We start from the raw sequence: 27,996 nt of genomic DNA, 5'->3' as shown, positions 1-27,996 counted from the left end.
TATATGTATATGTATATATATATATATACTATTTTTTTTGTGAAAGGAAAATCAAATGACCAGAAGATACTCTGACCATTATGCCAAAAAAGAAAAGATGAGAACAGCGCCCCTAACGACGACGCATCACCATGGTCACCACGGTCACCAAGGACCAGCCTCGCGTAAAAAGGACGTGAAGGAATTTCCGCTGACGTCACCGCGTCACGTCCATAACAGCGCTGCAGCTGTCTGAGAGCAACAATAACAAGAAGCTCTGCTCAACTACTCCAACACGGCTTTAACGCTTTAACGCTGATCTGACAGCACCAACACCGAACCCACCACCATGAGGCCGTCGGTGTAACCGGAACCACCGGGTCGAACCACCTCACGGAGGACCAGAACCAGAACCAGCTGGAGGTTCGGGTCTGATCTGGGTCAGCGGGCCTGTTGGAGGCTGGTTGCTGCAGTGTCAGTCCTTTATATAGATAGATATATATAAATATATAACCCGGTACCATGCAGGCTAACGGCTCCGGTCAGGATCCGGATCCAGAAGAAGACAAAGTGTCCTCCTGTCGGAACGGCTCGTCCTCCGGAGTCTCTCACTCCAACGGACTCCAGTCTGTCTCCAACAATGGAAACCCTGTCAGCAGCAGCAACAACAACAACAACGGACTGCCGGCGGCCCAGCCGGAGTCCAACAACACCAACAACACCACCACGGAGACAGGGGAGACAGGGGAGACAGGGGACAACAATAAGAAGAAGAAGCGTCTGTCTCAGTCCGAGGAGGACGTCATCAGGCTGATAGGACAACATCTACACGACCTGGGGCTCAAGTAAGTCCACTACAGTGTCATCAAGCCAGGATGAATGTGTTTGTTCCTGTCATGCAGCTGTGGACGTGTTGTCCTCTCTGTAGGGGCGAGTGGGGTCAGGTGAGCCATCTGACTTAAAGGTCCCGTATTGTAAAAAGTGAGATTGTCTTGTCTTTTATATTATAAAGCAGGTTTAAGTGCTTTATAAATACTGTTAAACTCAATATACAGAGAAACGCGCACAGCCCGTATTCAGAAAATTGTGCGTTTGAAACAAGCCGTCAAGATTAATGTCCATTTGTGATGTCACAAATATACAACATATATAAATCATCACACGGTTTTAAACATGGACCCTAACATCTACACGATCTAGGTCTCAAGTAAGTGAACTACAGTGTGTCATCAAGCCAGGATGAATGTGTTTTTTCCTGTCATGTAGTAACAGGGACAGATGAGCTGTGGACATGTTGTCCTCTCTGTCTGTAGGGGAGAGTGGGGTCAGGTGAACCATCTGACTTAAAGGTCCCATATTGTAAAAAAGTGAGATTTTCATGTCTTTTATATTATAAATGCTTTATAAATACTGTTAAACTATCAAAACGCTCAATATACGGAGGAACACGTTTGAAACAAGCCGTCAGGATTTCTGTCCATTTGTGATGTCTCAAATATACAATATTTAGACCCTTGACATAATTTTAAATATAGGTCTCAAGTAAGTCAACTAGAGTGTGTCATCAAGCCAGGATGGATGTGTTTGCTCCAGTCATGCAGCTGTGGACATGTTGTCCTCTCTGTAGGGGAGAGTGGGGTCAGGTGAGCCATCTGACTTAAAGGTCCCATATTGTAAAAAGTGAGATTTTCATGTCTTTTATATTATAAGTGCTTTATAAATACTGTTAAACTATCAAAACGCTCAATATACGGAGGAACACACACAGCCCGTATTCAGTCCGTAAACTGTGCGTTTGAAACAAGCCGTCAGGATTTCTGTCCATTTGTGATGTCACAAATATACAATATATATAAATCATCACACGGTTTTAAACTTAAACATTCTAAATGTGTCCCAGTTTATTTCCTGTCACAGTGCATATAAATAACATCAGCTGACAGGAAGTAAACATGGACTCAAGCTGTTGCCTAGCAATGCAATTCCGTTGCAATGCACTAAAACGGAGCGTTTCAGACAGGAGGGTGAATACAGGTATATTCAGGCAGATAGTACGAGGAAAATAAAGTGTTTTTTTTAACATTACAGCATGTAAACATGTTCTAGTAGAAACACAAAATACAAGTATGAACCTGAAAATTAGCTCGATATGGGACCTTTAAGTTCAGGCTGGTGCACGCCAAGGGTAGAGAACGAGCAGGGAGGCGTCTGATTGGTTCTTTCCAAGCGGACCTCGAGGCAGTGATTGGTAGACGTTTTTTACAGGATTACAGCAGCTACAGATGACGGCTCTTTTCCGGTTCCTTTTTCAGAGCTCATCAGTAATGGATCGCTGTCGGGGTGTAAAGACCATTTCAACCAATATAACAAATAGTGTAGACTGGAGAACATCGTCAACCCTGCCTTTAATCTGTTGATTATTTTTTCTAGTTAACAGATTGTTTAGTCTATAGAAGGTCAGAACACTGTGAACAAAGAACCGTTTTCAGAGCTCAAGGTGACTTCTGATATTAAACAGAAAAGCAGCAAATCATCACATTGGAGAAGCTGCAGCCAAAGAATGATTAGCTTGATAAATGACCACTAAATGAATATCAACATTGTTGTTGATAAAATCATGAAATAATAAAAAGCATGATCCTTTATTCCTCATCTCGTTATCACTGCTTAGTGAGCTAAAAGTCCCTCTGAGCATAGTGTCACACAGTCTTATGTTATCTATCAGTTGGTCACATGACAAGCCTGTACATGCTCTAGTTGCAGTTGCTGTATTAAAAATAGATCATGAGAGCTGAGGCATTATTATTGTTCTGATTATGTTATTATAGAGGTTTTTTTTGTCTTGTTTTACAGTCAGACAGTGGACCTCCTGATGCAGGAGTCCGGCTGCAGACTGGAGCACCCCTCTGCCACCAAGTTCCGCAATCACGTCATGGAAGGAGAGTGGGACAAGGTGGAGTTATCAAGTTATCTGAAATGCATATCTATACTCTTACAGCAGTAATCTGTGCACTGCGTTTAGACCAAGTAGAGGAAGTCTAATTTACCCAAAAGAAGTTATTTTCAGTGCTTGAAGTGTTTGTCTAGTAATATCAATGTGAAACGTCCCCAGTTTGTGTTGTTTATGCCGTTTCCCCTCTCTCTTTATTCAGGCTGAGAGTGATCTGAATGAGCTGAAGGCATTGATGCATTCTCCAAGTGCTATAGTGGTGAGTGGAAATCCTCAGACAGACAGACAGCTTTGTCTCTATGATGCGTTGTCTCATCAACAAACCAACATTTTATGTGCGGTGCACAAACACAGCAGCCAGGAGCACAAAGCTCTGAAAACAGGGACTAAATAAAAGGAAAGCTCCAGTAATTAGCCTGTCGGAACCACAGAATAAACAAGTGAAACCATCAAGCAGTTTAACAACCGCAGGGAAAAACAGAACTTGACTTAAAGGGTAACGTTGGTATTCTTCAACCTGCACTCTATTGTTCCCACGTTCTTGTGTCTTGAGGGAGAGCGCTGCAGACGTCATTGACGTCTAACAAAAGTGCTTGTTTTTTGCGACGACATGCTCTGATTGTTCTAATAAGTGTCTGACATTATGGAACGAGTCTCGCTCAATTGAAATCTGGCGAGTTGACGTGTTGCCGGAGGATGGTGGTGGAATAGAGGAACGCATCCACGGTGACAGCCGGGCAGAGTTTGTTGAGTTGGGAGTACATAAATCTAACATGTTTTCAGTGTCATGGCTGAATATTTAGATGATTTCCACAATGTGGAATTGAATTCTATGGCCGCCCGTATTTATTTGAGTATACAGATATGAGACTTCTCCTTGAACGGGACACAATAAGAAACAAGACCGGATCAAGCGAAAGGTAAGAAAAAGGTTTTATTTCTCTGTAGTGTCCTTTCCATAATTCTGTCAGACACTTAGAATAACATCAGCGGCAAAAACAAGCATGTTTAGTGGACGTAATGTTACGTCGATGCTGCTCACTGCCCTCGTAGCTCATTTAGCGGCTGGCGGCTGCAGCGTTCTCCCGCAGTACTGGACCAGTTTCAGAAATTGTCACTTACGGTGCTTTCACATCAGGGACCCGGGCCCGGATCCGAGTACACTTTGTCCCCAAAGTCCAGTTTGTTTGATTAGTGTGAACGCTGCGGGCACTTCGTCGATCCGTGCCCGGGAATGGCCATTTTCAAAGGGGTCCCTTGACCTGATGAGCCACGAGTCTCCCCTTTACAGACATGCCCACTTTATGATCATCACATGCAGTTTGGGGCAAGTCATAGTCAAGTCAGCACACTGACACACTGACAGCTGTTGCTGCCTGTTGGGCTGCAGTTTGCCATGTTATGATTGGAGCATATTGTTTTATGCTAAATGCAGTACCTGTGAGGGTTTCTGGACATTTCATATGAGTCAGTGTTGCAGAACACACAGACCTGTGATGACTAATGTCTTTCTCTGTTATATTTTTGTCTTTGCCTTGTCCTCCTGTACAGCGGATGAAGTTCCTGCTGCTGCAGCAGAAGTATCTGGAGTATCTGGAGGATGGAAAGGTCCTGGAGGCCCTGCAGGTCCTCAGAGCTGAGCTCACTCCTCTCAAGTACAACACCGAGCGTATCCACATCCTGAGCGGGTCAGTTCACCAGCAGAAAGGGAAGCTGAGACATCATTTACAGAGAGAATCTCACAACACTTGTGAAATATTGCTCGTTGTTTTCACGTTTAAGTTGAGCTTTTTTTTCATATTCCAGTAGAATGTGTCAGATCCCTCAGAGGTATGGTAGAAAGGATTTTGTCAGCTTCTCTTTTGACTTGGCTGTCTGAGTTGAACAGCAGTGATTATGCGCTATGATTGACGGGGGACTTTTCAAACAGTACTGAAGCTGTCAACAATCTTCGTGACAGAATTCCATGCTTGTAAAGATGGAGAATCCTCTGAAACACTAAAACACTAAAAGGTAATCCACACAGACACTTTTCCATCTCCTGGATCTTCCATTTTGTCAAATGTAACGGCCAACACAGACACCAAGACATCACTGCAACCCCCACGTTAGTTTCCTTTTGTTTTCTCTGGCATGTTTGTCGAAGGATGATCTCCGCAGGCAGCCTTACTGTATAAATAATGCAAAACATAGTAGTAGTCTGTAAAAAGATTGATCCTGATTCAACTTTTGCTGCAGCACAGGGTAACATGAGACAGTTCACAGCAGGGCTGTAGTCAACAAAAGAAGATCTTGGTCAACTGAAACTCGACCAATCGATGAGGTCGATAGGGGAAAACAAATCTGCATGTTATCTCTAGATGAAGTAAATCAGAATGCACTCTACCTAGTAGCCTAAATGAATTATAGACAAACATAAAAAGCTGTTTACAGCATATTAAACAATGTTTAAACGGACTGTTAAAAAAATCTGAAATTGCTTGTTAACAGCGACACCTGTGGCCGCTACTAGCTTTGTTCCACAAAGCCAGTAGGGCTTCATGGGTAATATTAGGTGTGTATCTGTCACTCCAGTGCTGTGGATGGTACTACTGAAAACCACCTAAATATGTTCTGGCAGTAATGGCAACAATAAATACGACAACCAAGAGACACCGGTGTTAGTCTGGTATTAAAAATGCAACAGCATTTTCCTGCTTGTTTTTTCTGTAGTAATTGTGAAGGAAGAGCCTTTATATTTTATTATACAAGTTGTATGACGGGACAGGCCCAGATCGATGTACTTTTGTGTGAGCAGTGTGTTCATGTGTTCTGAAGGTACCTGATGTGCAGTCACGCAGAAGACCTGCGAGCCAAAGCCGAGTGGGAAGGCAAAGGCACGGCATCCCGAACAAAGCTGCTGGACAAGCTGCAGAGTGAGTGCAGTCTGACTCACACCCCACACGGATTCTACTGTACACAGTTTACACTTACTTTGTACTGTCATGGCCACGCACAACAGTAGCAGCACCCATTCACTGCAGTGGGTAATTCTCATCTATAGTATGTTTGAAAATTCTGAAATCCAGCCGCTGCTCTGCTACACGACATTATTAATTTACATCTCAACCTGCACAAATAAGAACATTCAACAGTATGTTAATATTGGCCATAATGGTGTTAGTTTATAATATTATCATGAAGTCATATGATGGAAATATTTAGGCAATATTAAAACATCATGTTGTCATTTGCAAAACTTAAAGGGACTCTATGTAAGAATCAGAAATGTCTTGTTAACAGCGACACCTGTGGCCGTTAAGTCAACGAACGTCAGCGTCCTGTTGCTCGCGCTCGCTCTACATAGACATGAACGAGCACCGCTCAAAACAGTGAGGCGACACACGTCAGCTAAAAGCACAATATCACTCTATATTTCAGCTGCTTGGCAGTAATGTTAGCTGACCAGACGAAGGTCTCTCCATGAATCAATGCTGATCCTAGTGTTGGCTTCTCCTGCCTCAGCCTCCCGACCGCGGCCGGAGGGAACAGGGGAGACGCCGGAGTTTTGGTCGGAGACAATAACGTTTCTCTCTGCGGAGCTCCGTCACTTCACAAGACACGGGAAACCTCTGTTGGTCTGGAGGAGCTGCAGCAGTTATTTCTGCACAAACGTCCACTGTACATTCACTAGATATTCTCAGAGCTAAACTAACTCTTCTGCAGTGTGGAGTGAGCAGCATGCACGTGAGAGTGGAGCAAAGAGCGAGAACGAGCGCGGTGTGTGAGTGAAGGCAAGCAGAGGAGCAGAGTACAGCAGAGACTCCGGCCCTGGAGACCAAAGCTATGGTCTCCCCCGCGTCCTCCGACCGCGGCCAACACTGTTTAACAGACGGGCTTCACTAGATACAACCAAGAGGTTTTGGTGCTTCACTGTAGTTATTGTTAGAGTCTGAGTCTGAACAGCGTAGCCACACGGGAGCACGCATGGGACACCGACCCACAATGATTTATACGTGTAAGAAGTTATAAACAGTCTCTTTAAGTAACAATCGAAGCTACTCAGTGTGTGTTAAATTTGGCTTTCTGGTTGATTCCATACTGTTTTTTACTATATGTTCTGAACTAATTAGAGTCTTTGTGCGTGTGCGTGTGCGTGTGCGTGTGCGTGTGCGTGTGCAGCGTACCTGCCTCCGTCAGTGATGCTGCCTCCTCGCCGCCTGCAGACTCTGCTGAAGCAGGCGGTGGAGCTGCAGAGGGAGCGCTGCCTCTACCACAACACCAAGCTGGACAGTGGATTGGACTCTGTGTCTCTGCTGCTGGACCACGCCTGCAGCCGGTAAGAACCGAACCAGGGCTCCACCCAGCCCGTTTTGTTTCTAAGCTTAAAAGAAAAAGGTATGAGACCTTTTAGCCAGTCTATGATGTATGTATGTTTTATTAGCATTATGAAGCTTGATGTCTGCCTGTGTTTGTGTTCCTAATCTTTAGGAAACAGTTCCCCTGCTACACTCAGCAGATCCTCACTGAACACTGCAATGAAGTCTGGTTTTGCAAGTTCTCCAACAACGGCACAAAACTGGCGACCGGCTCCAAAGACACCACAGTCATTGTGTGGCACGTAGACACGGTAATCAACCATTTACTTCATTATCAATCTGTCACTTCAGAGCAGGAAAAATAATGAGTCGGCGAGTCTGAGAATTGAAATACATATTTAGCAGACTATTGAGTGGATTGTCTGTTCGGTCCACAGGAGACCCAGCAGCTGAAGTTGATGAAGACTCTGGAGGGTCATGCTTACGGTGTCTCGTACCTGGCATGGAGCCCTGATGATGCCTATCTGATAGCCTGTGGTCCTGATGACTGCTCTGAGCTGTGGCTGTGGAACGTACAGGTACGACATCTCTCACACGCTGTCGGCTGCTCATCAGCTTCCCTCCTCTCTTCACTAAATCCACATTTAGAGAAAATAAAACAAATAAAACAACAATGAAAGTATTGAACGACAGCTGCTGTCAGCCGCGTGGTGAACATAAAACAGCAACAGGCCACTCAATCATTCATAACTATGTTGAGGCAGCTTGGATTCTTAAATTTGTTCTTAAGAAAGTTCCCTAAGAAAAGTCTGAGTCAGATTCACAACGTGTCCTTAAACCGCAGAATCGTTTGTACCTGTGTTCTTAAAATGATTAATCCCATTGTCCTCGTAAATTAAAGGTGTTGACGCTAATCAGCAGAAGTAGACGCCCCGGGGCGTTAGACTGCAGGGCCGTGTGCACACAGAGACTGAAACACCCAAAGTGAAGTCTAAAGAAGGTAGACGGCAAATGAGCTGTCATATTTAGTAGTGTTAGTAGTGGATATAAAAGAAATAATAATAATAATAATAATATAAAAAATAAAAAAAGATGCATGGGCTGCTCGTACGTGTTGACGTGTTAGGAGTGTTCATTTATTTTAAAAGATGATTTGTAGAATACTGTAGTGATCATGTTTGTCCCGGTCAAATTGATCATTATAAGCAGATGATAATTATAACCATTTTGTTTTTGCTTTATGTGAGAGGTGGAGCGAAAGAGTGAGAACGAGCGCGGTGTGTGAGTGAAGGCAAGCAGAGGAGCAGAGTACAGCAGAGACTCCGGTCCTGGAGACCAAAGCTACGGTCTCCTCCGCGTCCTCCGACCGCGGCCAACACTGTTTAACAGCTTCACTAGATTGAACTTTGTGGTTTTGGTGTTTCTGTGTAGTTTGTGTTGGAGTCTGAGTCTGAACAGCGTAGCCACACGCGAGCGCGCATAGGACACCGACACGCAATGATTTATACGTGTAATTCAGTTTTGTTCCCAATATATTTATCAATACATCTGCCAAACTTGGTGCTTGTATCACAAAGTAAACACGCGTTATGATATGTTGAGCTGTGCCGCTTTTCTTCTCCAAACCCGTTCAAACCTGACGGGGAGAACAGTACCAGCTAGTGAGAGATTCTTGTTTTCCTGCAGTTAGAGGGTCACATGACAAAGCAACTTAAAACCGGTGTGTGTTGTCTGATCCTCTCACTCGTGCTTCTCTCTCCTCGGTTGTGTTGTGTAGACGGGGGAGTTACGAACAAAGATGAGTCAGTCTCATGAGGATAGCCTGACCAGCGTGGCCTGGAATCCAGATGGTAAACGCTTCGTCACCGGCGGCCAGAGAGGCCAGTTCTACCAGTGTGTGAGTATCTTTCACAGCTCCCACTCCCACAGGCTCTGAGCATCTACAGTGGAGAAAACATTTATAGATGTGTACTGAGGGTGTGTAAAGCACAGTGCCGCTCCAGTTCACAGTTTGCCTTATGAGGATGTTGTCAATGCTTAAATGCTGCTTCTGTGTTCACAAGAGGAACCTTCAGTACAATCATGCAGACGTTAACCAATGATTCCTGGATGAAGAAAATATTGACCACAAATGAACTATGGAATGGTCTGTGATGTCCCTGCAGCAGTCTGGTGTTGATGGTGTTCCTGAATGCATTGTGTGTCCTCCTGTACTCCCAGGACTTGGATGGAAACCTGCTGGACTCGTGGGAAGGAGTTCGGGTGCAGTGCCTGTGGTGTCTGAATGACGGCCGGACCGTCCTCGCGTCCGACACCCACCAACGCATTCGCGGATACAATTTTGAGGACCTGACTGACAGAAACATGTAAGTCAACACCCTGACTGGGCTGAGGAACCGCAACACAACACCCCCTCTTCCTGGAGGCGTCTGCACATATAATGTAACCGACTCCAGCCTCTAAAGCCAGACAGAGATGAAGTTATCAAGCAGTGGTTTCTAACCTTTCTGGCTGGTGATCGATTCATCTTCTCAGAAATCAAATCAGACATGACATTTGTTTTCATAGCCTGCACATGTACATGAAAAACAATACACATATCATACTGTATGTGTACAAATAAAGGCAGAGTGGAGCACTGAACTCAAACCCATCAACACAATGCAACACTTAACAAAGTGGAATGAGTAACATCCCTGCTAGGGAGATCAATGATTAATCCATTATCGGTTAATAATTTAAGCCATTAAAAATATATTAAAGTCCGGGTAGAGTAAAATTGGAGATTTGTTGTTAGAAAATCAGAGCTGAAAAACTGTGAAAAGACTCTGAACTATGCAGTACTGAGTCGAGGAGTCAGACTGGAGACTGTTTTTCTCCTTTTTTTGTGTTCAGGATTTTTTGGGCGGGCCTGAAACAACCTGAAATCATGATAGGATAACCCCTCCCCTAACGGTAACCCTTCCTTTTACAGTCCCCTAATTACCAATTCATTTACCCGGTAAATACATGGTACATAGTAGTATATCATTGTATAGTATATATATATATATATATATATATATATATATATATATTATTGTATATTAATAAGTAGGCAAATACAAAGAATCTATGGATGAAATACTCACTTATTACCCATCAACTCAAGTGAGTTCTGTGTAGTTGTGACCGGTTTAGGTTGGTAATAACTCCTCTATTGCCCCTATCCAAGGTTTCTGTTGGTAACAGCCCAAGTTGAATTATGTACTCTCTATAAATTAGGATAGTACTTTCCAAGAAATAACTTTTTCTTATATAGTTATTGTTGATGGCTACACCCAATTCTAATGGGTTTATTAGAATTGACAGACAGACAGACGAGGCGCACGACGCACGTTTTGTTTGTTTACACGCAAGTTTCATTCGTTTTTTTTTTACTCCATTTCTACCCACTGCTGCTTTAACTGTCACAGACTTCCATGGTATTCATAATTCAGCCTATGAAAACAACAGACACCAGGTCAGGTGGTTCACTATGAACAACAAGCTCCCTGATTCAAATCCAGAAGGTTTTTAGTTTGTCCATGTGATCTGGAACAAACTGAAGTTTACCTTTTTAAGGTGCTGATTTTAGGGCATCAAAACATGCCAAGGCCTGGTGATGAATCAGAAGGTTTCGCTCCGATCAATCGTTAAAATAGAGTACAGTAGGTTTAACGAACCGGTTGTGCAAGAAATTTTCATTTTTTTTGTGACATGCCTATTTTTTTTCTGCTGTCTTGAAGCAGCAGTATTTACTCAACACATGTGTTGTATCATTCCAGAGTCCAAGAGGACCACCCTATCATGTCTTTCACTGTTTCCAAAAGTGGAAGGTTAGCTCTGCTCAATGTTGCAACTCAGGTGAGCAGCTTTTTTATTGTAATAGCATAATAGTTCAGTTCAATCTCGATGTTGAAATGGTGTCTCTTCAATAAAAGCTGTATGTTTTGTAGGGAGTGCACCTATGGGACCTGCAGGACCGGGTGCTGGTGAGGAAGTACCAAGGGGTGACCCAGGGCTTCTACACCATCCACTCCTGCTTCGGAGGGCACAATGAAGACTTCATCGCCAGTGGCAGTGAAGGCAAGTACAGCATCATGTTTAGTAGAAAGCTCAGCTCTGCTCAGCTGCTTCCTGTTGTGGACTGATGACAAAAAAAAGAAAGTTTGCATTACTATGATGACGTCATCAGGGTTATTTTCTCAGACTTGACAAAGCTCCTCCAGAGCCACAGCGTGAGGGTGGAATTATGACATAAGACATAAATAAACATCTCTGCAAACCCACGCAGAAAAAGGCGTATGGGTAACCCCGGCTCACGGAGGAAATCTCAACACAATGTCAGGCGGACATGCATGTCAAGCAAGCTAAAACTACAAGTAAATGGTGCCTTCACTCACACACCGCGCTCGTTCTCGTTCTTTCGCTCCACCTCTCACGTGCATGCGCGTTAGTTTAGCTCTGAGAATATCTAGTGAATGTTCAGTGGACGTTTGTGCAGAAATAACTGCTGCAGCTCCTCCAGACCAACAGAGGTTTCCCGTGTCTTGTGAAGTGACGGGTTCCGGAGCGAGAAACGTTATCGTCTCCGACCGGGGCTGCGGTGTCTCCCCTGAGGCATGAAAAGCCAACACTAGGATCTGATTCATGGAAAGACCTTCGTCTGGTCAGCTAACATTACTGCCTCACTGTTTTGAGCGATGCTCGTTCATGTCTATGTAGAGCGAGCACAAGCGCGAGCGACAGGACGCTGACTTTAGTTGACTTAACGGCCACAGGTGTCGCTGTTAACAAGACATTTCTGATTCTTACAAACAATCCCTTTAAGTTTAATTGAGTTAACTGATGAAGTGTCCTGTCTCCCCGTCAGACCATAAAGTTTACATCTGGCACCGGCGCAGTGAGCTGCCCATCGCAGAGCTGACTGGTCACACCCGCACGGTCAACTGTGTGAGCTGGAACCCCATCCTGCCGGGACTGCTGGCCAGCGCCTCCGACGACGGGACCGTCCGAATCTGGGGACCCGCCCCCTTCCTGGATGTCCAGGATGCAGAGGGCCTCAATGGTATGGACATGAAAACTAGTATGTGTACTTATGAGGGAAAAGGTTGGATTATCTTTTAGCCATAGCCAACAATTTACCCGCATTTGGCGGGTGGCGGTTGCTAATTTCAGACCCTGGATGAATGCAAAGAAAGTCTTAACAGCTCCCTCCTGTGGAAAATCTGCAGCCTGCTAGTCATACTGTACATGAGGGAGTTAACAGGCCAGAGCAGCAGGTGATGGTGATGATGATGATGATGATGATGATGATGATGATGATGATGATGATGATGATGTGACCTGATGCGTCTTTTTCCTGTTTTCTGCCGTCAGAATGTTGCAGCATGGACAGCTGATGATCTGCTGCTTCTGTGAAGACTCTGTAGACACTTGAATGGATGAAGCAGGAAAAAGCTTTGTGGTCGTCAGACAGCAGCTTCCTGGAGACGGAGGGTCAGTGGTGCTGCATGTCAGGATGTCACAAACACACTGATGTCAGACCCGGTCATATTAACGAGAGCAGAGCCAGCCAGACGAAGCCGGGCTCCACGACCTCCAGTATCTGACCCACCTCGTCCTCCTGTCCGACCCAGTTCCCTCAGTACCATCCAGGACCACCCGCCTCCTCTTATTTATTATCAACTACATTATTTATTCACGAGTAGTTCACTGACTTGTGCTATAGGCTGTGACGTAGCGGCGCCTTGTGGAGGGTGTGTGTGTGTGTGTGTGTTTCTGTGAGTCTCAGCTGCTCACATGAAGAAGCTTGTTTCCTCTTTCACCTCCTGAAGAGATTTTAACTATAGGAACCTTTGATGGGTGCACCCACTTGAAGAGTATCTTTTAAATGACAAATTCTACGTTATCTTGTTGTTGTGTTTTTTTCATGCAGAGTACATTTTATGAGTTTTGTTTTCCTCCAGCTTTTTGCTGCTTATAGCCAGAGAAAGAATACTATTTGATGAGCATGTTGCGTAGGATTGCACAGGATGTTTTTACACTCGCAGTATGTCCTGCTTTATCTGTTAAAATATGTCGATGCCTTCTAAGAGTATACGAGCAGCTGATGTGTGGAAACCTACAGAGTTCAAAGGATTACTTGTCGACCCTTACCTCTACACACGGTTCACCTGTGCAGTTTCCTTCATGCCATCAGCGTGGATGTTCTCTTTATTTTGCTCTCTTCACTATTTGCTATTTATTTCTGTTTCCTCTCTAGCCTGTTGCCATCTTTTCCTGTCTTCATATGACTTTCACTTGGTTTGGTTTAGTTGTTACATGTTTAACTTATCATTTTGTTTTTAACTTATTTGTTTTTTTATTTACTACAAGTGGAGATTTAACATTTAAAGAGACACTCCCTGATTTGTAACTGTACCCAGTGGAGCCCCCAGAATCCCAGAACTGTTTTTAAAAGATAAGGCTGGTGTTATTGTTTTATATTTCATATTATCAACAACTCCAATGAGAAGACCAGAACCAACAATGTGTTCTGACTTCTTTATCCTGTTTGTGGCTCTCAGCTCCATTCAGCCCATTCAGCCCATTGGTTCCCTGCTGAAGACGTAAATCTTTAAAGGCTCAGTCATTTCCTGAAGCGGCTCTTTAAAACGTTAACTCAAACAGGAGGAAATAGGGACTATTTTCAGAGGCGGATTAATCCCCATTTGGTGCTCTACTGAGTATTAGTGGCAGCAGGACAGGCGTATGTGGGACTGAGTCAGAATAAAGTCCAGTGTGATGAAGGAACATGTCAGCCAGTGACACAGTGAGGCTCAGTGATGTGTTTTAATGGAGCTCTACGGCTCAGAGGAATACACACAATACTAGTTTTTTGTTTTGGTCTGTGCATGAGATTTGTTCATGGTGAAAAACAAAAGAAATAGAAAATTGCCAGCCATTACTTCTTTAAGTTCAGCACATCAGCAGCGAGCTGAGAGGACACGCGGTAATAACATGGAGTGTATCTGTATTTGTACTCAAGTGTAACATAACATTATTATGAAGTGTTTCCCTTCAGAGTCAAAAGAACAATCTTGCCTAATATAATATTCTATGTAATATGTGCTGTTAATATTTGTATGTTATGGCATGTATTATGAGGCTGTGTAGAATGGCAGACAGGATGACGTGTGTGTTTCAGGGTTCCCATGCCTGGTTTTAACCGTCACATTCAAAAAAAGGTTTCCGACACTCTCTCTCTCAGAGCTTCGTACCAAATCGCCGTGACTGCAAAATAGAAAGCAGCAAGTTTACATTCACTGTTACTAACACAGACAATTAGTTTTGAAATTCACAAACTACAGTGCTGCCAAACTTACATTTCACTTTCTTCTTTTTGTGACATTTTTCCAAACTTCTGCTTCTACAGAGAATTATTTTTCCAAAAACCTTTCCAGTCCTGGATGATATCTGCAGGACTGTGGGAACCCTGTTTATCTGCCCAGGCGCCATCACCAGCTTCAACTCTTCCACACACACACACACAAACACACTAGTGGTACACAACAATAGATGTCACTCACACTTGTTTCAATCACTGATGTGGTGTTCTAGTTTTCTGCTTTTGCGATTTCTCTTTGTTTATTACGACTATTTCGGGCTTCTCTTCTTTTCTCTTCTCGCTGTAAGAAGCCAAAGTAGGAACTTTTGTTTGCTTGCAGGCAGTTTCTGCCAGAAACCATTTTACATTTTAAATGTGTTATTACAAAAAAGTGATTGTACTGTTGTGTATCGTCTGTAGGAGAAGTGTTATGTATGCATATTTTAAATAAAGCATTCAGGGTTTTAAGATGTCCTTCACTTGATCTATACTCATAGATGGAGTCTGAACATCCAGGGACGTTTGTTTCAGCCACTGAAATTGCAGTTCTCAGCTAAGTAAGTAGATAATAGATAAAGCTTGCCTGGTGTTGTTTGTTGTAGGCTTACGGAGTGTGTGACCTATCCATTTCCAGCGTCTTTTTGGGGATTTCTTCATCTGCAGGAAGTTGGTAAGTTCTTCAGCTTGTTGTTGTTTACGGTGTCAGGCCGTCGAATCTGGAGAGTCTTTCTCAAACGTGTTGATGAATGTCTTTCACTTTCTTGGTGGTCGTCATAGTTGTTCTCCATGTCTCTGATCCAATACAATAACACAGATTTGACATTGGTGTTAAATAGCCTGACCTTGGTTTGCAGTGACAGTTCTTTTGAGTTCAAGATGTTGTTTAGCTGTATATAAAATGCTGCTCTTGCTTTGCCGATCATAGAATAATATGTTAAAAAAAGTCCTAGTATACTATGTCGAAAATTTTCATGGAAAAAAAAATTCAGTGTAGTATGTCAAAACATTTCATAAAAAAGTCATAGAATAATATGTTAACAAATTTGATTAAAAAAATGTATAGTATAATATGTCCAATTTTTTTTGGGAAGAAAAGTCATAGTATATGTCAAAACATTTCATAAAAGTCATAAAATTATATGTTTAAAAAATGTCATTAAAAAAAGTCATATAGTATGTTCAAAAAATTTCAAGAAAAAAGTAATTGTATAGTATGTCGAGAATTTACATGGAAAAAAAAGTCATAGTATAGTATGTTCAAAAAATCTCATAAAAAGTCAGAATAATGTTAAAAAATTCATGAAAAAAGTCATAGTATAGTATGTCAAAATGTTTAATAAAAAAAAGTCATAGAATAATATGTTAAAAAATTTCAGGAAAAAAAGTAATTGTATAGTATGTCGAAAATGTACATGGAAAAAAAATTCATAATATAGTATGTTAAAGAATTTCATGAAAAAGAGTCATAGTATAGTATGTCCAAAATTTTCATGGAAAAAAAAGTCATTGTGTTGGCTGTATGTGTTTCCTGTGCTCCCTTTTCCCTCTCCAGTATCTCTGCCCAGGTGTGCTGCATCCCTCAACGAGGTGCCCAGGTGTGCTGCATTTGCTTAATGAGGTTGGGAAGGAGGTGCTTAAAAGCTCCTGTGCCAGCAGCGGAAGAGAGAGGCTTCTGGTGTGGGGACTGCTGGTTCTGCTGCCTCTCAGTTTAGGACTTTTTATATGTCTTTGTTAATAAATCCTATGGATTTTGAGAGTTTTAAAGGTGTCTTTTGTGGTTGGTTTGGGTCAGTGTTTAAGTGTTGTTCGCCCCAATAGGGCTGCCAAAAGGTGGGGCGTAACAATAGTATAGTATGTCGAAAAATCTCATGAAAAAAAGAAGTCATAGTATAATAAAAAAATTCATAGTATAGTATGTTGTAAAATTTCATTAAAAAAAGCCATAGTATATGTTAAAAAATCTCATGAAAAATAGTCATAGTAGTATGTTAAAAATTTGCGTCAATGCTACGTGGGAGAATAGACTGGAAATGATTCAGACAAACAACTTGTCTTTCATTTTTATTTATGAAACACCACATCCCCCCTTCGTAATACAGAGCAGCTATGAATGTAGTGAACAGTAATGATTGCTTAAAAGAATAAAGAGGAGCGCTGAGACACCATCTGATTGATTGATGTCTGATTTAAACATACAGTATGTCTTCAATGCGAAGTTCATTCAGTAAATCAGTGCATGTCTGTTCAAACAGAAACCGACAATAATAATAATAATACAACAGCCATTACTTACATAGAGTATCATTTCTTTCCAGAACAACCTTTTTTTAAATTTTTATGGCAAAACACTTTTTGACCCCCCCACCGAGTTCAGACAGCATCCAGCTCTGTGAGGTGACGTCCTTCCAGCACAACACAACACACAGCAACATGAGGCCCGGACACAGTGAGAGAGGACATCACATCACTGCAACCGACCAATCACAACACCACATTTAGCCATGTTTGTGATGAATACATGCATGTGTGTGCGTGCATGTGTGTGGGGGGGGGGGTGCTGGAGGTCTGGCAGGTCCTGTATGCATAAAATGTCAGAATAGGCTTACTGACTGATCCACCATCTGATCACCACTGGTGCACAGTAACACTTCAATACCATCACACCTCCGCTTTCAACATTTCACTCTGAATACGTCGACCGAATGTGACGTCAACTGGGGAAGACTTTTGACATCGATGAAGGAAAAATGAAGGCACAGCAACAACGGGGAGGTAGGTCCCCAGAAACACAGAACCGCACCACCAAGCAGGAGACTGCAAGTGTGCTCATACAGACTGTGTCCTTCACAGTCGGCAGATGAACGGAACCCCTGTTGGAGAAACGTGTTAGTAAAGGCCCCGACACACCAGGCCGACATCAGAGGACTAGTAACTAGCGCCGATGAAGGCCGACCGTTTGTCTTGCGTCAAAAAGTTGCACTTGGACACACCGCAAAGACTACAGATGACGGCGAACTACCACGTACGTTCTGCTCCTGCGTGAGAGGAAATAACTCTCCACACCAGCAGGCGGCGGTAGTCTGTATTCATCATTCAAAAAGGGGAAACAGGAAGATCGAGGATGGAGGATATACAAGCTGTTGTTATGATACATACTTAGCTTTACTTTACTTAGCTTAGCTTCATTCCAGATGTTCATGTCGCTGTGAACATATCTGGAATGATCAGATGAAGATGAAACATGAGAAGAGCCTTCTGTGTTTTTCCTCTTGACTTTACTCGTTGGCTTTCCTCACTTCTGTTTCTCTTCTCTTGCACTGATTCGTTGAAGCTGGACAGCCAATCAGAGTGATTTCTCTCACGTGACGCCACCGAAACAAACTCAGACAGGTGCAGACTAAAGCCGACGGTGAGGGACGCACCGCAAGAACTAGCCAGACGCTCACCGACGGCCCCCAAACTGCTTGGTGTGTCGGGGCCTTCAGGGTTCAAGGAGGAGATGCTCTCTAACACACTTTACACTTAACTAATTCAATATCCTCTTTTAAAATCCCTTGTTCAAAACACATTTTTATTTTATGGCTTTTTCTTAACTGCTGGTTTTCATTTTAAATGTTTAAAATATTTTAAACAACCATTTTCACTCTAATTAGTATAGTTTGAATCTAACGGCCTCATTGTGTGGATTCTACATGAGAAGATATGGCACTAAAGTATTGCTGTACTTGAGGAAGAAACAAGAAAAGGCACACGTGGGGGAAAAAAACAGAAAAACTGATGACTGAATGGCCAATCGGAGAGCTCCGACGGGCCCCCTTATTCAACATGCTGAGTCAGCCGAGCAGTCACTGAGAAGGAATGTCTGGAGTGATGTTGTCAGACACTCTGCAGACTCCACATCAATAAACAATGGGCAATAAAAAAAGCTCAGTCAAACACTTAAAAAACGAAACAGTGCACCGTGTCTTCGACTGTCCCGTTGAGCAGGTTCATCGAGAGATGGAAGGAGTCAAACATTCAGAGCTGACAGACCTCCGACCTCCTCTGAGCAGTACCAAGCAGTGCACCGTGGCCTGCAGCTGAGCTTCGTACCGTGCACAAAATGATCAGAAGAACATACTCTCAGTGGCCACTTCATTAGGTACATCTGTGTGTTAATGCAAATATCTAAATCAGCCAATCATGTGGCAGCAAGTCAATGCATTAAAGCATGCAGACGAGTCAAGAGGTTCAACATCAGAAAGTGAACTCGGTGACTTTGAGCGTGGAATGATTGTCGGGTCTGCTGGTCTCGTTTCCCCACCGCCGCCTCTAGAGAACGTTCAGTAATGGGAGGAGGCTGGCCGGCTTTTAAGATGACAGGAAGTCCAATAAGCACGCGTCTCTGAGCGCGCAATGCATGGAACCAGCTACAGCAGCAGAAGTGCGCAGCAGGTTCGGTTGAGAACAGGAACCAGCGCTGAGAACCGGGGCTACAGTGGGTGCAAGAAGAAATCAGAGTCCTCCTCACAGTTTTAGCTGCTCCACGGTGTCAACGGCTGCTGTGACGGCTACGTACTGCAACACAGGACTTTAAACTATTTAGGTATACAACATAAGGCCAAAGTGTCACCTTACTGGGGGGGGGCGCACAACAAGACCTAATGTGTTTGGAGGTTTGAAGCACTATTGGCACTTTTCCAAATTTGGCTTTGGTAGAAAAACCAACGGAGAATTGCACCTTATATTGAGACAGATAAAACGTGACCGGCTCACTTTACTGTGAAAATATCTACTATTTCTTACAGCCACTATGTTGACGTTGTAATTACTCACTATTGCAGATAGAGGTCCCCTTCACAATAAAACACAGTGGTTGTTGCAGGGGAGTTTGGTCATGATGGTATTGAAGTGTTAAATGGTTAAATATTAACCTCAGTATTAAAGTCAAAGCTCTGGCTTTCAGAGCACAGTGACAGTAAACTTCTCTGTGCTGTTCTGGGAGATTTGATGCATACAGTACAGGAGCAGGAGGTGAAGGGGGAAACAGCAACGGCTGGATCTTCAGTCGTTGATCAGAGCCAGGATCATGCTGGAAAAACAGGTGGGAGATACAGTATGTGTTAATTAGAGATGTTTGACCACACAGACATTAAGCATTTAAACCGATTAACGCTATCGGCTAAAACAGTCAAAAGAAATATTCATAATTAATCAAAAAGCTGAGCAAAACTCAGAGGAGCGGCTCGTCACTTTAAGGAGAAAAGCTGGTCCACCTTAAGAGAGTCTGAGCCGGCGTTGCAGGATACAGGAAGTCGGCTCCCATCTTGAGCTCGCTTGAGCGGAGCGGAGGAGTTATAGTTTCGTAGCATTTATTCACCGACAAATAAACTGACATGGCACACTGGCATGTCTGCGACACTACATGCAGCATCGTAGCTGCTACAGTAACTCTCCGGACGGGTGAACTGGAGACAGTGAACGCAGCACCGTGGCTGTTACAGTAACTCTCCGGACGGGTGAACTGGAGACAGTGAACGCAGCACCGTGGCTCCTACAGTAACTCTTCGGACAGGTGAACTGAAGACAGTTAGTGCAGCACTGTGGCGGCTACAGTAAAGCCGTGGGCACACTGCCTGCATGAGGCTCGCGTGGCGTCTGCATCGCGTGGTGGCTGCGTGATGCAGGAGTCTGGTGTTCACACTAGACGCCTGTCGGCTGCGTGTCCGCTGCGTGTCCGCTGCCTGTCAGCTGTGTTTCTGCTGCTGCTGTCAGCCCTTTCTTTCTGCATAGAGTTTGCCTTTTAATGGCCATTTAACTTCATGATAAATATAATTTATATTTATTTTAGACAGAGAAAGGTTCAGAAACGTGTGGTAATTAGTAAATAATAGTAATAATCCACAATTAAAACTCCGTACTGTATTCATTTATGATGGTTTCCAAGTCACTGCTTGTTCCACATCACTGTCCAGCACATATTTCAGAATAAAAGCCTCGTGTTAACAAATGAAGGAATTCTGTGCAAAGAAAACCCGCTTTAGGGCTTTTATTTCGAAATGAAAGCAGGAAGTGTTGATTTAAACCCCAAACTTTAGCAATTCTTGGAGGTTTCAAAGTGACTGCGTGTTCCACAGCACTGACTGCTCGGTACTGCACGCAGCACCGTGGCTCCTACAGTAACTCTCCAGACGGGTGAACTGGAGACAGTGAACGCAGCACCGTGGCTCCTACAGTAACTCTCCAGACAGGTGAACTGGAGACAGTGAACGCAGCACCGTGGCTCCTACAGTAACTCTCCAGACGGGTGAACTGGAGACAGTGAACGCAGCACCGTGGCTCCTACAGTAACTCTCCGGACGGGTGAACTGGAGACAGTGAACGTAGCACCGTGGCTCCTACAGTAACTCTCTGGACGGGTGAACTGGAGACAGTGAACGCAGCACCGTGGCTCCGACAGTAACTCTCTGGACGGGTGAACTGGAGACAGTGAACGCAGCACCGTGGCTCCTACAGTAACTCTCCGGACGGGTGAACTGGAGACAGTGAACGCAGCACCGTGGCTCCTACAGTAACTCTCCAGACGGGTGAACTGGAGACAGTGAACGCAGCACCGTGGCTCCTACAGTAACTCTCTGGACGGGTGAACTGGGGACTCAGTTGTTTGTTGTGCTCCATACACTGCAGCTGACGCACAAATCCTGTTGGTTGACGGTTAATAATCGGTTAACGAGGGTCGGTTATCAGTTAAAAAAAAACGTTCAAAATTAGCATCCGTAGTGTTAATACAGAACAGGCTGTCTACAGCCACCACTATTCTTGGGGCGGTAAGCTGACTGCTGAAAGCCGTGAACGTGTCACTACATGTCAGTGTGTCTGTAGATGCTCTCACCTATACAAATAAATGAAGAAGCAGAGCAGGTGGTAACCCAGTTTAATCATGGCCTCCTTCATGTGGGACTTGAGCTGACCTCGGTTGTGGATCTCAGTGGGGTCAAACACGCCCATGTTTCCCATCGGGACCTTCACGTACCTGCAGGGAGCACAGGGACAAGAAGAGAGTAAAGCCAGGAGCCTGACGGCCCCACCGCTGGCCCGTAGGACATGAACTCTGTGTTCGAACCTACAGAAGACTATGACAAGCCATTTTAACATTTAATAGCTAGACAGGATGTTCATTAGAGATATCTGCAACGTCATTTTGCCTAGTCAAAACTCTAATTCAAGATATCTCTAATTCTATTTTCACTATGCAAAACTCTAATTTTACATATCCGTAATTACATTCTGACTAGTACGATTCAAACTACTTTTGCCATTCATGTGTATGAGGTTTCTCATTACGGATATCCACAATTTAGTTGCTGATATCCGCAACTGAATTCTGACTAGTCGTAATTCCAGTTTCAGATATCTACAATTTAATTCTGACTAGTCAGAATTCCAGTTCAAGACATCTTTAATTCCCCTCTATTGAAGATATCTACATTGTCCTTTTTAGATATCTATCTCTATAAAATTACATTTTGACTAGTCAGAATGACGCTGTAGATATCTGTAATTACGTCAGAAGGGGGCGGGGGGACGAGAGGTGAAGCTATGGTGCTGCACTGCAGCCGTATGGGTTTATAAAGTGTGTCTGGAGACAATAAATCTACAATGGCCTGAACATTTCTACCACAACTATCTAGTGAACAAAGCTCTCGTTGGCCACAGACTCCTCGATGATGAGCTCTTTCCATTTCATGTCATTTTCGACCAACTGTTTGGGCAGTATGAACAGATTGATTACCTATAAATGTTCCAGACTGCTACAGGCAGGTTGAGGAGGAAGATGAACCAGTGCATGGAGACCAACATCAGCATAGTGGAGAGGCACTGGCCAACCATCTCTGGAATTACCCACTGGAAACACAAAACATCAAACATACATATAGACCAGATTACTAATAAACTTCTCCTCTCTTTAGCATCTATAAAAACAGACAGGACAATCAGCTTTAGCATTCATCATACAATACATTAAAGGTCCCATATTGTGTTCATTTTCAGGTTCATACTTGTATTTTGTGTTTCTACTAGAACATGTTTACATGCTATGTTTAAAAAAAACTTTATTTTCCTCATACTGTCTGCCTGAATATACCTGCATTTACCCCTCTGTCTGAAACGCTCCGTTTTAGTGCATTTCAACGGAATTGCAACAGAATTGCGTTGCTAGGCAACAGTTTGGGTCCATGTTTACTTCCTGTCAGCTGATGTTATTTACATACACTGCAACATGAAATAAACTGGGACACATTTGGAATGTTTATGTTTAAAACCGCGTAATGATCTAAATATTTTAGATTTGTGACATCACAAATGGACAGAAATCCTAGAGGCTTGTTTCAAACACACAATTTCTGAATACTGGCTGTGTGTGTTTCTCCGTATATTGAGTGTTTTGATAGTTTAACAGTATTTATAAAGCACTTAAACCTGCTTTATAATATATAAGACATGAAAACCTCACTTTTTACAATATGGGACCTTTAAAACAAGTAACAAGGCATCTCATAAATAAAGACGGGAGTAAAACTCTGTGGGTATATGTGTAATAATATGACTTACTTTGTTCAGCTTGGAGCAGCAGGCTCGAGCGTTGATGTAGTCACATTCTAGATCAGACAGGGTGATTATCTGGGATTTAAATCAAGGTGCCATAAACAGTGTTGAATAAAGAAACTCGTTTTCATGCCAACTTCCTCATTCTTCCCTGCTTCCGTCAGCTCCATTCAACTGCACGCAATACAACAGACAATCTACAAGATGTTATAATTATGGGATTATTAGACACGTATGCAAACAGTGAGATCAGTTTAGAAGAAACTGTACTTCACACGTGGATTACAAACATATTTCTAGCAACTCTTTAAGGACTGAGCATAATCCATTTAACAGGGACACCCATGTAAAACTGTCATGAAAGGTTGATGTATACATTCAATCTAGTTCATTAGATGGTTACTACTGGTTACTACTGGTTACTACTGGTTACTACTGGTTACTACTGGTTACTACTGGTGTACATTTGTTTTGGTTCACTGCAGAAGAGTTGCATGGTTCTTATAACAAATGTTAATGTAAGCTAGTGGTGTATTAGTAAGAGACAGTTATTATTATTGTAAGACTAACTTAAAGGTCCTCAGTAACGGCTCACAGAGCAACATTAAACATTCATACTGTATATTTGAGGGCGTTTTAGAGGCTGTATCAGTAACAGCAACAAGCTAAATGGGGTTTAATATCTCCCACTATGTTGATTTTAAACTTTCCATGTAACTTTCCGTTTTGTTTTTCACCTTCTTGTAACCACACCTAGCCGTCCGGTTACTCTGCTGCTAAAGCATCTGAACTTAGGCTGCGTTCCAAATCGCATACTACTTCTTTTTACTTTTAGTACGTACTGCAGCTGCCCATACAGAGTACGTACTACTGTTGCATGCAGTATGCATACTATTAGGATATATACTACTTTGTCATAACATTGCACCTTGAACTTTGACCCTCTTGCTCATATATACCTGCTGTGCAGAGGATTGTGGGTCCGAATAGACAGAAAAGATACTGCATTTGACATACTCTATTTTGGGATAAATCAAATCTTTTCTGGCATACTAAATAGTACACCTCTCTAGGGAGGGGGGGACAAAGGAGGACAGTCTGCAGGACGGATAATAAAGCACACAGTGCACTTTAATAGACTAAGCTACTGGAGTTACCCTGCACTATACTCACTTTACCAGTCTCTTCTGCACTATACTCACTTCACCAGTCTCTTCTGCACTATACTCACTTCACCAGTCTCTTCTGCACTATACTCACTTTACCAGTCTCTTCTGCACTATACTCACTTTAACAGTCTCTTCTGCACTATACTCACTTTTTTAATAGTCGTGTATCTCAGCTGTTACTCTGCACTATATTCAGTTTTTACAGTTTTCTTCATCTCCTTTTATTTTTATATCTGGTATTTTTTTTTGTACTTTGCACAACTAACTTTTTTACTGCCTGTTTACTAACATGTTTTGCACTATGGAACGGTGATGCTGGAAATTTTAATTTCCCTCTGGATCAATAAAGTTACTATCTATCTATCTATCTATCTATCTATCTATCTATCTATTCATCTACCTACTGTATCTATCTATCTACCTACCTACCTGCCTACCTGCCTGCCAACCAACCAACCAACCTACCTACTGTATCTATCTACCTACCAACCTATCCATCTGTCTACCTATCTACCTATCTACCTACCTACTGTAGCTATCTACATCTGTTCCTCTGAGCAGTGAATATATGAGCATGAGGGTCAAAGGTTGTGCAGTGTAATGATGAAGTAGTATGTGCCAATAGTGTGCATACTGCATGCAACAGTTCCTACTCTGTCAGAGCAGCTGCAGGACGTACTGAAGGAAAAAGAAGAAGTATAAGATTTGGAACGCAGCATGAGTTCCCCATGGTTACTACTGGTTACTACTGGTTACTGCTGGTTACTACTGGTTACTGGTTACTACTGGTTACTACTGGTCACTACCGGTTACTACTGGTTACTGGTTACTACCGGTTACTGGTTACCGGTTACTACTGGTTACTACTGGTTACTACCGGTTACTACTGGTTACTGGTTACTACTGGTTACTACTGGTCACTACTGGTTACTGGTTACTACTGGTTACTGGTTACTACTGGTTACTACTGGTCACTACTGGTGTACACTTGTTTTGGTTCACTGCAGAAGAGTTGCATGGTTGTAATAACACATGTTAATGTAAGCTAGTGGTGTATTAGTAAGAGCCAGTTATTATTACTGTAAGACTAACTTAAAGGTCCTCAGTAACGGCTCACAGAGCAACATTAAACATTCATACTGTAGATTAGAGGCACAGTAAACATTCATACTGTATATTAGAGGCTGTACATTAGAGGTATAGTAAACATTCATACTATATATTAGAGGCTGTAGATTAGAGGTATAGTAAACATTCATACTGTAGATTAGAGGCTGTAGATTAGAGGTATAGTAAACATTCATACTGTAGATTAGAGGTATAGTAAACGGGCATACTGTATGTTAGAGGCTGTAGATTAGAGGTATAGTAAACGGGCATACTGTATGTTAGAGGCTGTAGATTAGAGGTATAGTAAACATTCATACTGTATATTAGAGGCTGTAGATTAGAGGCTGTACATTAGAGGCTGTATATTAGAGGCTGTATATTAGAGGCTGTAGATTAGAGGCTGTATATTAGAGGCTGTACATTAGAGGTATAGTAAACATTCATACTGTATATTAGAGGCTGTAGATTAGAGGTATAGTAAACATTCATACTGTAGATTAGAGGCTGTAGATTAGAGGTATAGTAAACATTCATACTGTAGATTAGAGGTATAGTAAACGGGCATACTGTATGTTAGAGGCTGTAGATTAGAGGTATAGTAAACGGGCATACTGTATGTTAGAGGCTGTAGATTAGAGGTATAGTAAACATTCATACTGTATATTAGAGGCTGTAGATTAGAGGCTGTACATTAGAGGCTGTATATTAGAGGCTGTAGATTAGAGGCTGTATATTAGAGGCTGTACATTAGAGGTATAGTAAACATTCATACTGTATATTAGAGGCTGTACATTAGAGGCTGTATATTAGAGGCTGTAGATTAGAGGCTGTAGATTAGAGGTATAGTAAACGGGCATACTGTATGTTAGAGGCTCTCTGTCTGCTGTCAGGAGGCTAACCGGTCAGCTAGCTGTTAGCATGAACGGTTACTGATATAAACACAGCACATACCGGAGACTTCCGGTCACCGAGCCGCTCAGACAGACGGACAGACATCAACACCCGACAGACAGACAACACGACACCCAGCTGAAGGATACGAAGTAGACGGAGAGGAAGATCAGCGCGCAGCAGTCCACCAGAGACACGATGAACACCGCCGCCTCCATCTTCTGCTGAGCAGGACGAGGAGGACGAGGAGGTGGTGTTTATGGCGGTAACAACAACTTTATCACGCGTTACCGCCACCTGCTGGTCTGGAGGGTCAACTACACTAGTTTACTACTATATATATATATATATATATATATACTAACTACTCACTAGTTTACTACTATATATATATATATATACATATATACTAACTACTCACTAGTTTACTACTATATATATATATATATACATATATACTAACTACTCACTAGTTTACTACTATATATATATATACATATATACTAACTACTCACTAGTTTACTACTATATATATATATATACATATATATATACTAACTACTCACTAGTTTACTACTATATATATATATATATATATACTAACTACTCACTAGTTTACTACTATATATATATATACATATATACTAACTACTCACTAGTTTACTACTATATATATATACATATATATACATATATATATATACATATACTAACTACTCACTAGTTTGCTACTATATATATATATATATATATACTAACTACTCACTAGTTTACTACTATATATATATATATATATATATACACTAACTACTCACTAGTTTACTACTAAAGATATATATATATATATATATATATATATACATATATACTAACTACTCACTAGTTTACTACTATATATATATATATATATATACTAACTACTCACTAGTTTACTACTAAAGATATATATATATATACATATATATATATATATATATATATATATATATATATATATATACTAACTACTCACTAGTTTACTACTATATATATATATATATATATACTAACTACTCACTAGTTTACTACTAAAGATATATATATATATACATATATATATATATATATATATATATATATATATACTAACTACTCACTAGTTTACTACTATATATATATATATATATATACTAACTACTCACTAGTTTACTACTAAAGATATATATATATATACATATATACTAACTACTCACTAGTTTACTACTAAAGATATATATATATATATATATATACACTAACTACTCACTAGTTTACTACTATATATATATATACATATATACTAACTACTCACTAGTTTACTACTAAAGATATATATATATATACATATATATATATACATATATATATGTATATATATATATGTATATATATATATATATACTAACTACTCACTAGTTTACTACTATATATATATATACATATATACTAACTACTCATTAGTTTACTACTAAAGATATATATATATATATATATATATGCATATATATATACTAACTACTCATTAGTTTACTACTAAAGATATATATATATACATATATATACATAATATCAAATATTATAAATATATTTATAATATGAAATATA

The 27,996-nt window shown here is 41.7% G+C and overlaps 2 protein-coding genes across 2 annotated transcripts; one reads left to right on the top strand and one right to left on the bottom strand.

The window, feature by feature from the left end:
• The first annotated feature begins 189 nt into the window (after positions 1-189).
• Positions 190-15,085, top strand: wdr26a (WD repeat domain 26a). The gene is made up of 14 exons (XM_074652576.1): positions 190-824; positions 2,833-2,932; positions 3,132-3,188; positions 4,481-4,617; positions 5,747-5,844; positions 7,091-7,247; positions 7,400-7,538; positions 7,665-7,805; positions 9,005-9,124; positions 9,448-9,593; positions 11,034-11,112; positions 11,205-11,334; positions 12,122-12,316; positions 12,628-15,085. The coding sequence occupies exons 1-14, from the start codon at positions 502-504 to the stop codon at positions 12,648-12,650; spliced, it is 1,845 nt and encodes a 614-aa protein (XP_074508677.1). The 5' UTR covers positions 190-501; the 3' UTR covers positions 12,651-15,085.
• Positions 15,086-16,661: 1,576 nt separating this feature from the next.
• Positions 16,662-26,640, bottom strand: cnih4 (cornichon family member 4). The gene is made up of 5 exons (XM_074652527.1): positions 26,523-26,640; positions 23,210-23,278; positions 22,389-22,501; positions 21,489-21,629; positions 16,662-19,688 (listed from the first exon to the last, which is right to left on the bottom strand). The coding sequence occupies exons 1-5, from the start codon at positions 26,589-26,591 to the stop codon at positions 19,661-19,663; spliced, it is 420 nt and encodes a 139-aa protein (XP_074508628.1). The 5' UTR covers positions 26,592-26,640; the 3' UTR covers positions 16,662-19,660.
• Positions 26,641-27,996: the final 1,356 nt, after the last annotated feature.

Source organism: Sebastes fasciatus, chromosome 12, assembly GCF_043250625.1.
Source record: "Sebastes fasciatus isolate fSebFas1 chromosome 12, fSebFas1.pri, whole genome shotgun sequence".
NCBI classification, from domain to species: domain Eukaryota; kingdom Metazoa; phylum Chordata; class Actinopteri; order Perciformes; family Sebastidae; genus Sebastes; species Sebastes fasciatus.
Note: the sequence above shows the minus strand (reverse complement) of the source record. Positions and strands in the feature narration are given on the sequence as shown.

Excerpts from the sequence above, each read along its gene's own strand:
- wdr26a (XM_074652576.1), top strand. The coding sequence starts at position 502 with ATGCAGGCTAACGGCTCCGGTCAGGATCCGGATCCAGAAGAAGACAAA. Across the intron at positions 825-2,832 it reads CTACACGACCTGGGGCTCAA|TCAGACAGTGGACCTCCTGA; the intron begins GTAAGTCCACTA and ends CTTGTTTTACAG. Across the intron at positions 11,113-11,204 it reads TGCTCAATGTTGCAACTCAG|GGAGTGCACCTATGGGACCT; the intron begins GTGAGCAGCTTT and ends TATGTTTTGTAG.
- cnih4 (XM_074652527.1), bottom strand. The coding sequence starts at position 26,591 with ATGGAGGCGGCGGTGTTCATCGTGTCTCTGGTGGACTGCTGCGCGCTG. Across the intron at positions 22,502-23,209 it reads GCTGCTCCAAGCTGAACAAA|TGGGTAATTCCAGAGATGGT; the intron begins GTAAGTCATATT and ends TTGTGTTTCCAG. Across the intron at positions 19,689-21,488 it reads TTCTTCATTTATTTGTATAG|CATGATCCTGGCTCTGATCA; the intron begins GTGAGAGCATCT and ends CTGTTTTTCCAG.